Raw genomic sequence first — 15867 nt, 5'->3', positions numbered from 1 at the left:
ACTGTCGCTGGAGGTTAACGTGCCCGACGTCACATAGCCAGTGAGGGGGTGAGGAGGGAGGAGGGGTGGAACACACGCCTGGGTTTCTCAGCCTCCAGGGCTCCAGTGCAGGGAGGTCTCCAGGGGATCCCAGGCAGATCCCTCCTGGACTCCGGGACTCACTCTCTCCCTGTTCCTTTTCTGTTCTGAGACCTCCCTAGATTTTTTCTGGTGGGTGGTATTAAGCCACAGGCTAAGCCCACTGGCTTCTTGGCCACGTTTGAGGAAACAGGAGTGTCCTGAGGGGCTGGAGAACAGCTCTGGACATCTCTGAATGCCTTCACTGTCAGTCAAGAGCAACTGGGCAGATAGGCAGGCAGGCAGGGCCGAGTGGGAAGGAGACGGGGAAGGGGAGGAGGTCCGGGGAGGGGGAAGCAGGGAGGACAGCCTGCTCCCCCCTCCCTTAGCCCTTCAGTCACTTGCTGCCATCAGGGGTTTGCAGCCTAACCAGGGGTTTCAAGGCCAGGTTCACAGCAGCACAGCATTGACCTTGAATTACAGCTCCATCCGAGGGCCCTCTTGGCCTTCCCTGGAGGATGCACACAACTCAGATGGCAGAGAATGACCCTGATACTCCCTCGTTGAAGAACATCAGCAAATCCTTAGCTTGCACATCCTTTTAAACTACCTCTCTCTCCTCTTAGCCCTCACCACCCCATGATGTTGGTGATTCTCTAAGGTTCACAGAGGTGACTCATTTACCTTGTCACTATAAGCTCCCCTTTTTTATCCCTTACATTTAAAAAAATGTATTATAAGAACAATACCACACACAGTATTAGAAGACATAGTTTCAAAACTGACCTGTAATCTCTCTGATCTTCACAAATATTTCCCATTTTCTGGCACCATCCCAACTTTATTCAGGTGCATTATGTGTTTTCGTGGTCACATTACTGTTGGATAAACCTTTACCGGCGCTCTGCTTTGATCCAGGTTGCTTCCTATGTCAGAGTAGGAGGGGGTTCTTATTTTTCTTTGACAGATGGGGAAGCAGAGAGGGGACGTAAGTGGTGTGACCAGGTTCACCAGGTGAGCTGGGACACTAGGACTGTGACAGGATCTCAGGTCCAGACTCTCTTTGTGTGTCTGCCACGTCATCACGGGACAAAGCCGTTTACGGTTTCTCATTCGGGGATGACTTAGGGTCCTAGGGCCATTTCATCCTTGAGTTTCTTGGGGACAAACGAACAGAGAGAGGCTTTACCTAGGTGACCCTGGCGTCCACCTGCACCTCGGGCTGCCCCTTGATGGCTCCCCGCCCAGCCCTCTTCCCAGGACCACCCCAGGGCACTGGCCTCTGCTGACCTTCCTCCGCCCTCCTTCCCCCTCAGCAAACAGCGGCACAACAAGCTCTGGCGCCAGCAGCCCGACAGCTGCCTCCAGCAGCCAGTGGATGACCCTGCGGGGCCCGGGGACTTCCTGCCGGACACCCTGGACGACACCCCGGAAGCCCAGCTGCCCTGCCTGGACGATGCTGCCCAGCCTGGGTTCCCGGGCGGTGGGGCCCCGGAGGGACCTGCTCTCCCCTGCTGTTTCCGGCGACTCTCGGACCCCCTCCTCCCCTCCCCCGGTGACGAGACCGGCGGCATGGTCCACCTGGAAGACCTGGAGAGGGATGCCCTGTTGGAGGAGGTCACTCAGCCGGCAGAAGAGTGCAAGCCAGCCAGACGTCCCCAGGAAGGTCCTGGACTCTGCGAGAAGGAAGCGAAAAAGCAGCTAGAGTTCGGAAGCCCCCCGGGGGCCAGGGGCGACACCTCCCCGCAGGTGGACGAGATGGAGCGGGAAGAGGCCCTGGGAGCAGGGAGGTGGGGGCAGCCCGCAACCCAGCTTGATAACCTGCTCAACCGGGAAAACCTAAATAACAACAACAGCAAGAGGAGCTGTCCCGACGACTTCGAGGTAGGCACTCCCCAACCCATGCCATCTCGGGCTCCGCCCCCGCCCCGCCCCGCCCCTCTGCCGGCTCCGCTGGTGGGGGGGGGGCAGGGACCCACGTGGAACAGCGGTCATGCCCACGTGCCCTCTTCACCCCGGCGCCTCATTTGTGTCTTAGGCAGGGCTTGGAAGTCCTTTTTTCTTTTTTGTTATGTAAAATGGAAAGCAACTTATCACCCAGCTTCAGCCTTTACCAGTAGTACGCGGCTGTTTTTTATTTGGTCACACCCCATCCAGTTCCCCGCACCCTGGATTATCCTGAAACGAATCAAATACAAGATTTATCATTTCCATCCTAGATGCTTCCGTATGTAATATAACCACAGTACCATTGCCACCTTGAAGAAATTGTTTTTGATGGAGGGAGGTAATTAGGTTATTTACGTATTTTAATGGAGGCGCTGGGGATTGAACCCAGGACCTCGTGCGTGCTAAGCATACACTCTACCACTGAGCTATACCCTCCCGCCACCATCTTGAAGAAATTGATTGTGATTCCCTAACATCATCAAATATCTAGTCTTGCAATTCGGATTCTAATGCTTAACTCCATCGGCCCCCTGTAGCTGTCATATTTAGTGGATTCTCTGCAACAGGACTTCACCTTCCCTCTGGCGCTTGCTTGGAAAATCAGGAATTCCTCCAGCCTTTTTCCTCCTCCAAGTGGCCCCAGAGTGGAGACTGGTTTGGGGGAGGGGTGTGCCCTGTTACCTGGTCTTGAGTTCTGCCCTCGCTCTGCTGCTGGCTGGCCCCACCAGGGACAGAGAGCTTCATTCCCCCTGGCCTCACCGCCCAGCTCCCTCGACAGCGGTGATTCTCCAATGAGAGCACTTGGAGGCTGACAGGTGCGTTCCCATGCACAGAGAGTTGGCCACGCTCATGTTATAATGCAAATGAGACAGGGAAGTTAGCTCCCCCATGCTCCAAATCATGGAGCGAGTTCCAAACTGAACATTAATTACTCACGAATTTCCTCCACTGTTCACTCTCCCTTTAAAGAGCAAATACCCATTAAGACAGACAATATAAAACCTCTCTGTCCAGGACAGTGGTGCCTCGGTTAGTCCGAAATGGCGTGGTGGTGAGTCATAGAAGGAGGAACACGAGAGAACTTGGATGAGAAGATGGATGCAGGGCCCAGCCTTCCTGTCCTGGCTGGAGTCTGGGTGGGTGATGTCATCTAGGGACAAGGACCTAGAGACAAGCGTTCATTCATGTTTGTTGACTCTGAGGCCTGGTTGGTGAGGGGGGGGGGACAGCCGTGAGCTGACTCAGCACACAGGGTCTTCTGGGGAGCTGGATGGTGAACACTTAAGGATGTCATGGAGAAAAGCCCTTGGTGCTTGGTGTGATGATGCAGGTGAACCTTGGAGTGGAGGACAGTAAGGAAGGGATGGGGTGAGAAGGAGCTGGATGGGCAGAGCCAGGTGGAGAGTCTTCTGGGACCCAGGCCCCTGAGGGCGGACAGCTTGGCGTGGTTCAGGGGCAGTGGTCTGAGGTGCAGTTGGACAGGTGGCCAGGCCCACGTGGGGCCTCGGGACATGATGACAGGGCCCTGCACATGGCTCTGGGGGTGCTGGGAAGCACAGGAGGGCATTAGGCAGCAGATACGAGGCCCTTCTGGCTGTGGGCTGCAGGCAGGCTTGACAGGGTGAGTTGGAAACCAGGAACCTGAGATGGGGGTGGCTCAGAGGATGAGGCGAGGACTGAACTACACAGCCCAGGAGGCGTTCAGAGTCAGAGCCCTGCTGCTGAGCTGTCCAACCCTCTGGGAAGGATGTGCCCTCTTCTGGGCACTTTGCACAGTTCCCTGGTCATGTCCACAGTGGACAGCAGGCCCTTGGAGGGCAGGGACTGTCTTGCAGCCCCTGTGCCTAATACAAGGCCTGGCACAGGACAGACACTCCCTAAGCATGAGTCGAAGGAATGAATTCCCTTCTACCCTGTTGCCCCGTGAGCTCCGAAAGGTGCTCTCAAATCTCCCACCGTGGCAGATTTTACCACATTCTAGAACATTAGGTTTTAGAAGAAATGAGCACATGGGCTCTTGGGTCAGAGCTTCAGGAACATGTCTGTGTTCAGGCTTCACCATGGGGGTGACCAGGTCTCACTGGCTGAGCCAGAAGCCAGCCCCAGGAATCCTGAGTAGGAGAGGCTCCTGTAGGAGACCCGGCCTCCCCCCTCTGCCCCACCATGTACTCTCCGCACACCCCTCTGCAACCTTAAGGAATCAGGGCTGAGTTTCCTCTTGACTCCTCTAGGACGGAACCAGCCCTGACTTCTTGGGTTGGGGGGACCTCAGTCTGCCACACAGGATGGCATGAGTCCCTGAAGTGACAGAGGGGCAGGGAGAAACCTTTTGCCAAGAAAGCTCAGTTTTCAACCAGCTTAGGAATCTGACAGCTGAACAACTCTCTTCGAGGGGAGAGAGTCACTCCCTTGCCTCCTCTTCTGCCTTTCTCAGCCGGGTCTTGGCTCAGGAGAGCAGCGCTGGCGCCTGTCACTGGTTGGGTCAGGGAGGACGGGATGGAGACTCCCACATGGAGTTCACGTCGATCCCTAGCTGACCAGGGGCAGGGGTTTTCCTTGGGAAGCAATGCATACGTGCTTCCCACTGGTGTCTAAAACCCTCCTCCGCTTGGCGTCTTCATCAGGACTGTAGCACCCTGTGTGGGGCTGTGTTAGGGTCTCTCCCAAACCGTCTTGCCCTCTGTCACCTGTCCGTGAAGACCACAGCCAGATGGTGGTTCCTTGGAGCCACGGTACGTTCGTGCCAGACTCTGGGCCCTTTCACAGTCACTCTGCCAGAAACATTATTTCACTTAATTCTCAACGATACCGCAAGGGCAGAGTTCCCCCGATTCCAGGTGAGGCCAAGGCTCCGGATATGGTGCAGGTGGCAGAGATGGGGTTGAGAAGGGAGGCCCTTGGAGGCCCTGCTCCTGGCCGCCTGGCCGAAGGTTTATCCAGGCTCTTGGGCTGATAGCTTCCAGGAAGTTTGGTTTAGATCCCTAACCTGCATTAGTGACAGTCCAGTGGGGTCAGAGAGGTCTCTGTTCTGACACCAACTGAAGTGACAGCCTTGTCCCCAGCCCTGCCTCCCACCCCAGTCTTCAGCTTGTGTTGTGCCCTCACGATGTTCTTGTCCCTTTCAGCACGATGCTATCTTTGGGATCCTTAACAAAGTGAAGCCTTCCTACCAATCCTGCGCTGAATGCATGTACCCTCCAGCCAGCGGGAATCCCGAGGCCTTCGGGGAGCGATGCAAGAACCCTGGAGCTCCCGCCATCTGCACCCAGCCCGCCTTCCTGCCCCCCCTCACATCTTCCCCCGTGGCCCACGTGCCCAGCAGGCCCCGCGCTTTGGAGAAATTGTCCTCTGGTCCAGTTGAAACCCCCCCATTCCTGCCACCAGCTGGCTCAAGGAGGCCAGACACCGGTGGCCCTGGGGCCGGGGCTGCCCCCGAGCTGCCAGCTAGCCTTTTGGAACCTTCCAGAGAGACTCAAAAAGTCCTGCCAAAGTCCCTCCTTCTGAAGAATTCTCACTGTGATAGGAACCCCCCCAGCACAGAAGTAGCCAAGGAAGAATCTCCACCCAGGAAAGATCTGAAGCCGGCCAAGGACCTGCGGCGCCTGTTCAGTAAGGAATCCGCGAAGCCGACGACCAGCAGCTACCTGATGCAGCACCAGGAGTCCATCCTCCAGCTGCAGAAGGCGGGCTTGGTCCGCAAGCACACCAAAGAACTAGAGAGGATGAAGGGCACGCCCTTGGACCCGGCGGTTCCCCTCAGGGACGGCCCCGCCTGCAGGCTGGAGGCCAGCATCCCCGAAGAGAACCAGGACCTGGCTCCTGTCCCTCCAGTGGGGGCCCTGGCCCTGCCCGGCCAGGCGGGGGTCAATGAGAAGTCTGAGGCCAGCCCTCTGCCAGACGGAGCCCTGCTGAAGAGCCCCACGCCCTTCCTCTGCCGCCCGGACCACACCAGCCACTTCTCGAAAGACTTTCTGAAGACCATCTGCTACACCCCCACCTCGTCCTCCATGAGCTCCAACCTGACCCGGAGCTCCAGCAGCGACAGCATCCACAGCAGTCCGTGGGAAGCCCGGGCTGGTGAAGCAGCGGACGCAGGAGATCGAGACCCGGCTCCGGCTGGCGGGCCTCACCGTCTCGTCCCCACTCAAGCGCTCGCACTCGCTGGCCAAGCTCGGGAGCCTCAACCTCTCCACCGAGGACCTGTCCGGCGAGGCCGACGCGTCCACCATCGCCAACCCCCAGGACGCCAGGCTGAGCGAGTCTCCCTTCTGGCGTGAGTCCCAGGCTGCCCCACGGGACCCAGCCGCCACCTCCACACTGTCAGGGAAACCTGCCCCAGGAAACTTGAAAAGCCCTTCATGGACGAGCAAGAGCTGACCCACCCACCTTTTGCTGCGTTTGGACTCCACGTGGTCCCTCCCTTAGCATCCCTGTGGATCTGCGTCCGCCCCTTACATCTTAATTTCCCTTCACCAGTTGGCTTTCTCCTCCCTTTTCCTCTCCTCTGGCCGCAGAGGGGAAAGGCGAAACAAAAGTCACCAACATCCAGCACAAGAAGAAAGGGGCACATTGGTTGTGTGGCCTGGGAGAAACCAAAGCTGTCGGCCAGTAGACTCCGTCCGACCCCAGACCGGGTGTTTCGAAGCAGGCTCATGTTTTAAGAAGAGCATCGATGGATATGCACACACAACAAGATACTCCATGCACAACCTGCAGAGGAAGGGCCCTGTTCTGGCTCAGTCAGGCCCCCGGGGGAAACTCTCGGATGGCAGTAGAAGTCCTACCTCTCTTCCTGCTGTGCTTTTTACTTTTAAAATCGAGTAATGACCAAGGCTCATTCCAGGGGAAAATACTGTGTCTGAAAAGGTGTTTCCAAAAGAGAACTTTCTGTTTTTGTTCTGGGGACCCCAAGAAGTGTTAAGACTCTTACATCAACAGCGCCAAGCGCTGCTCGTTAAAAGTGACATGAAGGTGTGGAGTGTGGTCGTCGGACCGACTTTGGGGCGTGCGGGGGTCCTGGGTGCGGTTGAATTCCCTGTCCTGGTGTGGTGTTACAGCTGAGTGATGCGTGTCGGGCCAGCCCTGGGGTGAGGTGGGGGGAAGTGTGTGTGGTGTCCTCAGTTGTCGCTAAAGGTCAGATTTCAGTTGCCCCCCATCTGGGGAGAAGGACCCACATAGTACTGAGTCTCACCTGCGGATCCGGATGTGGTTGTGTTGATTTCCAAGGCGCTTGAGTGTCCGGTGGGGCCGGTAGTTCGGAGACGTGGGTCGCCCTGCCAGGAGCCCCGGCACTCACTCACATTAGATCACGTCTGCTTGTGTCTGGGGAGGAAAAGGAGATTCCAGCAGCAGCTCCCCAGGGATGGGAGCCTGGCGGAAAGCTTCACAGATGTTTGCAGCCGCCCCTTCCTGCTTCCTGTTTCTCGGGAGCGTTTCCCAGAGGACAGTGTGCAGTCCCACCTGGCTCTGCGGGGAGCCCCTCCAAGAATCGGGTGAGCTCTGCAGGTCATGTGGCCACAGGCTCTGGGCTTGAGTTGGGGGACTCCTATGTCAGCTGGCAGGACAGGGTGTTAAGATACTTTGGAGAGGGAGAGGAGGCTTGGTGAGGTTTAAGTCAGGGCACAGCAAACCACAGTGCGTGGCCCCCGGAGCGAAGGTGGTTTTTTACATTTTTAACGGGTTATTAAAAAATTTAACAAATAGATGACAGGGAATTGGCAGCTTGCAAAGCCTAAGATATTTTACTGTCCAGCCCTTTATAGAAAATGCTGGCCGAGCCCTGGTTTTACTTAACAACACAGGGCTGCCCGAGGCCCTCCAGGAAGAAAGCGGGCAAGTCGGAAAGCCTCTCTGCTGCTTCCACACCTTAGGCCAAACCCTCCCCTGCCCACCTCCCAGCCCTGGCCAGCCCAGCCCCAACGTCTCTCCTGTGCTGGGGGAGTGGGGCTGTGCACGTGGAGGGGCGCCGCCGGCCGAGGCTTTCCTGCAGTTTCAGCTTGCCCTCTGGTGAGCCAGCCGGATTAATTCAGTGAAGCTAGACAGCCTTCCAGGGCCAGCCAGATCCTGAAAATGGGTGAGTCACTGTCGCAAGCTGGTCAGAACGAGGCCCCTAAGAGCAGCCCAGGCAGGGTCTTCAGGAACAAGGCTAGTTCGTCAGTATTTCAACTAGTGGGTAGAGTTTTTGCAAAATCTCTCTGGAAATTTTTTCTCCTTCTTTTTTTTTATTTTTCACTTTAAGTATGTTATTTTACTTTATAGGAATTTGTTTTCCCACCGCTGTCAATTGAAATCTGACCTTAAAAGGTGATTATCCACTTATTCCTGAAAACCCAGTCAGGTTTCCCCCTCTCTCTCAGCCAACAAGAACCATAGTCTCAAAAAAATACATCAGATTCAATGTCTTGCCGAATTAAATTTCACGTGGTGGGTCAATTTTTGTATCAAAATAATCCTTTAGGTTTGGTGATGGCAGGCTTCTGTTGGTTTTGTTTGTTTGTTTGTTTGACCATGCCTGTGTATGAGAGATGTATTTTTGAAAAGCCGAATTTTGAAAGCCATAATTTTTCACATCCAGTTAAGGGTGGGAGGAGGATTATGAATAAGAGTGGGTCTTTGGCTTTTGGCAAACTTCTCCATTCACTTTCGGAAGCTTACTACACCAACCTCTAAACAGACCAAGGCCCAGGGCCCCGTCCTTGGAGCACAAGGAAGCACTCCTCGTGGGGGACTCTCTAGCCTGCAGAAAAGGATGGAGGTTTTTCTCTGAGACCCAGGTCAGCTGCATGTAAACCTATAGGAGATCACTGTTTTAAATGTTAATACTGACAAGACACGAGCATTGTACCAACCCGGGGGCACCTTGGCAAAGACAAATTCATGCTGGTCTCTGAGAAGAAAGTTTGCACTATAAACTGCCCCATCTTGACCAGTGCTTCGTCTGTAATCTTAGCAGACTGGGGGACATTCCGAAGGAGAGTGGCAGGGGTTTATGCTGTGAAAGTCATTGATTCCGGTGACTGCCGTCTTCATGGAATGCCCTTGTCAAATCAGACGAGAACAAAAACTTTCTCAATCAGCGCCATACTCTGAATTCAGGTGCATTTCATCTGCCAACTCACCTCTCCCTCATTTTCACTCTAGTTCGTAGGGCACGCCAAAACTAGATGGAGCTTTTCTAGGGCTTCCTCTTGCATGGACACAGGGGGCTCTGCTTGCCCAGTTTTGTTGAGTCTGAGCAGGGAACTGGTTACAGAGAGGTGGGGAGACGGCGCTGTCCTCTGGTGATGAGTCCCAGTTCTTTGTCTCGAAGCTTCTTGTGGGCCTTGGAGCAATGTGCATCACCGCATGAGCATCTTAAGAACAAGGCTCTTGCTCTCGGCCTTCCCTGCCTCCTCGGTCTCATTGCGGATGGGCACCCGTGCCGACCCCCCGGGCTGCCAGACAGCTCTCTGCTGGGTAGTGGCACCCTGTCCATCAGGCAGGCAGATTACCCACCAGGTGCTCACAGGTGGCTGTCTAACTCCCTTCTGCTCCATTCCACCCTCTCCAGCTAAAAGGCATTTGTTCCAGCCCTTTCTAAAGCCTTTTCCTTCCTGGATAAGCCCAGAGGATGGAGACAGAGCTGCCACAGAATTATCATCAGGACAACCCTATATGCGGGCACTCGGCCCAGGCCCCATCCCTGAAGGTTGATGGATCCCACCCAGCAGGGCTTCCTCTGACCCACGTGGTGCATGAAGGCAACCCTTCACCTCTGGCAGGGGAGCTCGGCTGGTCAGGAGACTTGTGACAGCCGGGTCACCTGCTCTAGTCCTCCCCCTGCAGCATCTCGCCACCTCGGCCTGCCGGACCAAGGTGGTTAGGGATCCCCGTGCTCAGCTACCCTAATTGCTAATCTGCTGTGCCATTGAGCACCTATGTGTAGGAGTTCACTCTGCATATATAAATATACATATATATATTTGACTGTATATACATCACTTGAATCAAAGCATCACATGCACGCATGCTGTGTCCCCCGAGCTATGAAGCCAATCACCTTGAATGGTCTGGAGCAGCACTGGGCTGCGCTGCCCCCAGTGGATCTGGACGTGACCGCCTTGTCTCTGTCCTGTGGTCGGTGCTGCGGCCCCAGCTCCTGTCAGTGTCTCAGACAGGAGTCTTTAGAACCAGACCACCAGTCCTCTGCTGTCCTTTCTGCGTGAGAAGGTGGCTGCTCCCTCCCTCCTTTCCGACACTGTAATTATTTTACAATCGAGTGCCTTAATAATAGTTTACAAATACTGTGTATTTATGGGAAACTGTTAAGCTCTCACGTTCTGTGATTGGATGCTTTGCTTGTCAGTGGTGGTTGGCGTGGGGGCCGGAGGTGGCCGTGCCCCACGGCCGGGCCGGGAGCATGCTGGACCGGCGCTGGCTCAGCCGTGTCCCGCAGGAGTGAGGGAAGTCCGGAAGCGGCTTGCTGGCCAGCTGGGGGTTGGCGCAGCCCAGCCCCTCCCCTGCTCCCCTATCGCACACTTGTACTCCTGTCCAGTAGAGTTTTTATGACCACCAAGGCCACCCTGTTTTCCTCCCCATTGGAGTCCTGAGCTCTTTGCGACAAAATGCAGGTACAGACCGCCCCCCCGCCCCAAAATCAGGAGCTCCACGAGGCGGCCTGCCCTCTGGTTTTCAGAAGCTGCCAGTGGGTTCCACTGTGTTGCGTTAGGATATCAGTAATTTTTTTATTATATTGTTTTTCTTCTTGGTTTTTTTTATATTATATATTTAAAAGGCAGTGTCTTTTGTACTGTGAAGTTGCAGTAGAAGATGCAGAATGCACTTTTTTTTTTTTTTTACTTCTGTTGGTGTGTACTGTATATATATATAGTCTGTGTGCTTCTCGTGATGAAAATAAACTTTTTCTTTATAAATGCCTGATGACTTCTGAACTTGTGCCAAAAAGAGGCCTCTTCAGTCCTCCCTGGGAGAGTCGGGCGCATCTTTGTCATCGTGATGGCCGGTTTTGAGTGAGCACCTGGGCCCCGTGCTAAAGACTCGGACAGGTGAGACCAAAGGAAGAACCAGGGGAAGGGTGGTTGGCTCCTGCAGGAATCGTCTCTGTTCCTCCTAATCTTGCCAGTAAAGGAGCAAGCCTGCTTGTGTGTGGTCATTTGTATACCAGAAAAAAACTCATCCACCAGGGTGGGGCTTGGACTTGGGGTTACGTCTCTTTCTGCAGAAGCAGGAAATGTAAAGCTGAGTTGTGCTCAAGGGAACCACCTTCACTGCTCGCAGCACAGCCCATGGGAGAGGGGACGGTGGGGGCTAATCACGGCTAATGGCCGAGGCAGGAACCCCAGGGAATCCCAGGCGCTGGACCCATCTCGCGCTCAGGTCCCAGTCCATGAAGGTCAGAGCTTCTGGCGGCTCTCCTTCCTCCCTTGGTGACCAGCGAAGCCAGGCTGCTTCCAGCAGAAAACCCTGCCTTCTTGGAGTTCCGTGAGTTGTGTGTCAAGGTGTGTAGTTGGGGCAGAGAGCGTGGGGACTCCCCGCCCCTCCTCACCACCTTTGGATGCGACGGGTCATGTCGACTCACCACGTGGGCGAGCGCTGACTGTCCACCACAAATTCCTCAATCTGGAAAATACTTCATTTAATTCACCTCGACTAGTCCTGCCCCTCCCCTGGACTCCCAGGTGGAGACTGGTGGATAAACCGGAATGCAAAGTTTTCTTTCACTTTACAACCAGAGTTATAACTGTCAAGCAGAGCAGATTACTCTCATTTGCCAATTAGCACACTGAGTCCTTCTAGGAAAATCTACACGAGAAGCCAAATCAGGGTTAGGAATTGCTTATTCAGTAGGAAATGGAAGCAAAAGGTTAGCGGGGTGATTCTGACGGTTGGTGCTCTCAGGCTGTAACGCAGCCCTCCGTCTAAGATGTTTCTGGAACTGAGGGTCATGGTTCGGGACACTTCCTTGGCAAGGCTGGAGACACACCTGACAGATTGTCTTCAGGCTCCAAAGGTGAATCAGAGCCTGAGGCTGGGGTCCAGCACTCTTTCCCGTGGATTCCCTGGGAATTCTGATGGCCTGGCCTGGGTTTAGAAACCATCGAAGTAAGAATGGGATGCAGTTGAGTGAGTAGGCTTTCCCTTTGCTAGTCACAGTCACATTCCACACATGCTTTCCGGAGACAACACCCACCCTCATCGCCCTACCGGAATATGGGTGTTCCCAGAACCGGTCAGATACACTTTTACTCTGGCCCTGGGAGCACATTTCTGATTTCAATCTCAGAGTAGCAATTCTGAGGTTGAGTGTGAGCCCGAGGTCTCACCTCCCCCAGGGGAAGTGGTTTTGCAGGGGAGGAGCTGCAAGGCCCTCTTGGCGAGATGCTTGGAAGAGGCTCCAGAAGGCAGAACTCGGAGGGTGACTTGGCCTTTGAGAAGGATTCACTTCTTGGTAGGGAAGCTCTTTCCAGAGATATCCACCAACAGCGTACCAAGTGAGCCCTGCCCAGGAAACCCCGCCCACCCATCCCTGTGCCCCGACACGAGGGAGCAGAACTATTGAGCCTTCCTTGTACCCAGCACTTTAAAGAATCCCCTTGAATCCTCCAGAGGCCCTGTTGACGTAGTCCTCAGTTTACAGTTGAAGAATCAGTCCTTGCAGAGTGTAAGCCGTTTGCTCAAGGTTACATCTAAAAAGTGGTGAAGCTGAGAGGTACTGCTTCTTCCCCACCTGACGCCCTCTGAGATGCCCCCCCCCCATTCCAGAATTGGAAAGGAGCAAGCTGAAGTTGCATCTGATCTCCCTTTAGGTACCAGCAAGAAGATATTCAAGTCAGAAATGTAGCCTCCAGCCCCTGGGAAATTGACCCACTTCGTGCTCCAAAGCCTGTCTGGGCGGCACAAGGTGTGTTTCCTTCCCCCAAATCGAATTCACTATATTTTGCCTTTAAAGGGAAATCGCTCATGCATCCTGCAAAGGGTCCCATTTCAGCCTGTAATTCCTTTCTTTGGAAACTGTTTCAGCAAGTAAAGTGTCAGCATTTGCATGAGCGGAACTCCCAGCACAGAAAAGGATGCACGGGAATCTGATGCTTAGAGACAGATTCTCCCAGGAACAGTTGGAGGTGCAGAGCTCCCTCTGGTTTTGATATTGGATATCACAAGGACAGCGCTACCTACCTCATGGGGCCAATAATTTGAGAATTAGCTGATAATGTGTGTCAACCTCTTCTGCCTGGCACCAGCGTCCTTGCTGAGTTAGTGGTGGGTGTTAACTTGATACTGGTGGGAGGGATGGAGGGCAGGGAGGGGAGACGGTAAACTACACTGAGCATTTACTACTTGAGTGTTTCATGTATATTACTGCATTGATCCTTACGCAGATGTGACCTTGTTTTACAAATGAAGAGGTGGAAGCTCAGAGAGGTTAGGTCACCCAGGTCAGGGTCACACAGCCAGGAAGGGACAGAAGCCTGGGATGCCTGACTCCAAATTCATACACTTTCTACCCCACCATCTTCTCCCCAAAGAAGATAGCCCTTACTTTGTGCAAAGCTTAGCTCATAGTAGTCCCTCAATAAATATTGGATGAAAGTAAATGAATGAAATTTATGCTGTGAAAAATGAGTCCCAAATTTCATTCACCAAGTCTTGGAAAGTTTGGGGACAGCCATGACTGCCTAAATCATGTTCTTCCAGGACAGGGACGTGTCTCAGTCACCTCTGGGGCCCCAGGACACTGGGCTTGGCACACTGGACTGAACCCCAGGTCAACACCAGGCATTTGCTACGCATGAATCAACGAATCCTGGGTTTTTAGAGTCCAGGAGCATCTGAAAGTTCATCCAGACCAGAAGCCTTTATAACATCCATCCATTCGGCATCCTCCCGCATTCATGGTGCTCCTGCCTCGTGTCAGCCCCTGGGGACAAAGGAGCCCATCTGGTTCACCCCTGGGGGGCCTGGCAGAAAGCCCATCTGTGAAAGTCAGGAAGGAAACACAGCACCTGCCAACGGCAATGAGGTTAGGTGAGTGGGATTCGAGGTGGATGTTTTTCCTTTCGTCTATTCCAAAATCTCTGCAGTGGGACTGTTACTTTTATACCTAAAAAGGAAAATGTAAAGATTTAATAAAAAGATACTTTGTATGGAACGAAAATCTGTACCCCAAGCTCCCCAAGCTTGTGGTTCTAGGGAATTCAGCACAGCATTTGGGGCAAGTGGTGTCTCTTCTCCCCTCTGTTCCAGGGACTCCCTGGAACAGAGATTGCTCTCAGATTGCTGCACCTCAGGGGTGCAGGCGGGGCTCGCCATCCTGGTCCACGAGCATCTCTGGGCTGCCTGTGCCCAGCCTCTGAGCCCGCGGGGGCTGGCTTCACGGGCAGCTGCACGGGACTCTGCACCTTAAAGCGCCCTGCGATCGGTCTGATGCTCTGCTGTCGCCGTCTTTACTTCTCTAAGGAGGGCCAGGCCTTTTCATTTCCCACTGGGCCCTGCCAATTATGCAGCCAGTCCTGGCAGTGTCACCACGCGTCAGAGCAAGACAGCCCAGGGTCTTGCGCCCTAACTTACCCACTTTGTGACCCCCGGAGCACTGACTTAACCTCTCTGTGCCTCCCTCTTCTCATCGGAGAAATAGGAGTGACCTCGTAGTGCTGTTATACAGGTTAGCACTGTGTCATAAGCACAAAGTGATGTTATCTGCTGGGTGTAGATGCTATTTGCTGTGTGAAACACTTAGCACAGGTCCTCCCTCCCCGGGTAGCCGCTGTAATCGTGGGAAAGACAGTGATCGGTCGCCTACAGACCAGCCCTGTTGACGGGCAGCTCCTCTTCCCACGCCGCTTCCGCAGCATCCTCGGGAGGGCAGAGGGACGCAAGCTCCCTGGAGGAGGGGCTTGGCAGGATGTTCACATGCATCCCCCGCCCTCCTCCCCTGCCGTTGACCCCTCGGAGGACACCGGCTCTGCCTTCTCCTGGTACAAACACCATTTGTCCCCGACCTGGACCCAAGTGGTTCTTCCCAACAAGCCTTTGGGGAGGGGAACGGTTGTGGGCGGCCTGTGAGCGTGGGCTTGTCCCTGCTGCAACCCAGAGGCACATCCTGTGCTGGCGTTGCCATGGCACAGCCAAACATCTGCCACAACAGACGCTGGGGCCGGAGGCTGGGCATCCCTCCACACACACAGTCACACACACAGACACACATGCACGAACGCACACCCAAATGCAGGCACACACACGCACACATGCAAGCTGGCCTTCCAGGACAGATTTCCCAGAGGGAGGAGTTCCCAATTCTCAACTTTCGTCCTGGAGGTCCTGGAGAATAGCCCTGGCAGGACTGGGCGGTCCTGAATTCTCATCCTGGTCTAGCTCACAGCCGGGCTCCCAGAGCCGCCCTCCGCCCCAGCCGTTCCCGCAATGGAATTCGCTTTCCTGGTTGTTAGTATTGTCACCACCCCCGCCCCGCCCCATTAGAAAGTAAACCGCTACCGTCATTGTAGCACGATCACATGATGTAGCGGGGTGACAATAGCTGCACTCGTGGCATCAGAGCCAGCGCTGTGCTGCGCACCTCTCATTAAAAACACACACGCACGCAGTGCCAGAAACAGCGCCTGACCCACGGCACGTGCTGTACATGTGTTTAAATAAAACAGTCGTTAAAATGGTCTGATTCCATCTGGCCGTGCAGGTATCAGAAACACATTTTCTAGAGGAGGAAATGGAGGCTGAGAGCTGACACCACCTGGCAAAGGTCACATAATGAGTGCCCGACAGATGTGAACCCGGGTCCCACCGACACTAGAGCTTTAAGCCCAGAATCTTACACACACACACACCCCACAATGCCCCACCCTT

General features: G+C 54.5%; 1 protein-coding gene across 1 annotated transcript in view; it reads left to right on the top strand.

Annotated features, from left to right (window-relative positions):
- SSH1 (slingshot protein phosphatase 1) overlaps positions 1–10922 on the top strand; it is a 58180-nt gene extending 47258 nt beyond the window's left edge. Inside the window, 3 exon segments of the mRNA XM_032471987.1 lie at positions 1374–1941; positions 5133–6062; positions 6064–10922. Coding sequence (XP_032327878.1) covers positions 1374–1941; positions 5133–6062; positions 6064–6384 — 1819 coding nt within the window. The 3' untranslated portion in view covers positions 6385–10922.
- The last annotated feature ends 4945 nt before the right edge of the window (positions 10923–15867 follow it).

This window comes from Camelus ferus, chromosome 32, assembly GCF_009834535.1.
Source record: "Camelus ferus isolate YT-003-E chromosome 32, BCGSAC_Cfer_1.0, whole genome shotgun sequence".
Lineage (NCBI taxonomy): Eukaryota > Metazoa > Chordata > Mammalia > Artiodactyla > Camelidae > Camelus > Camelus ferus.
Note: the sequence above shows the minus strand (reverse complement) of the source record. Positions and strands in the feature narration are given on the sequence as shown.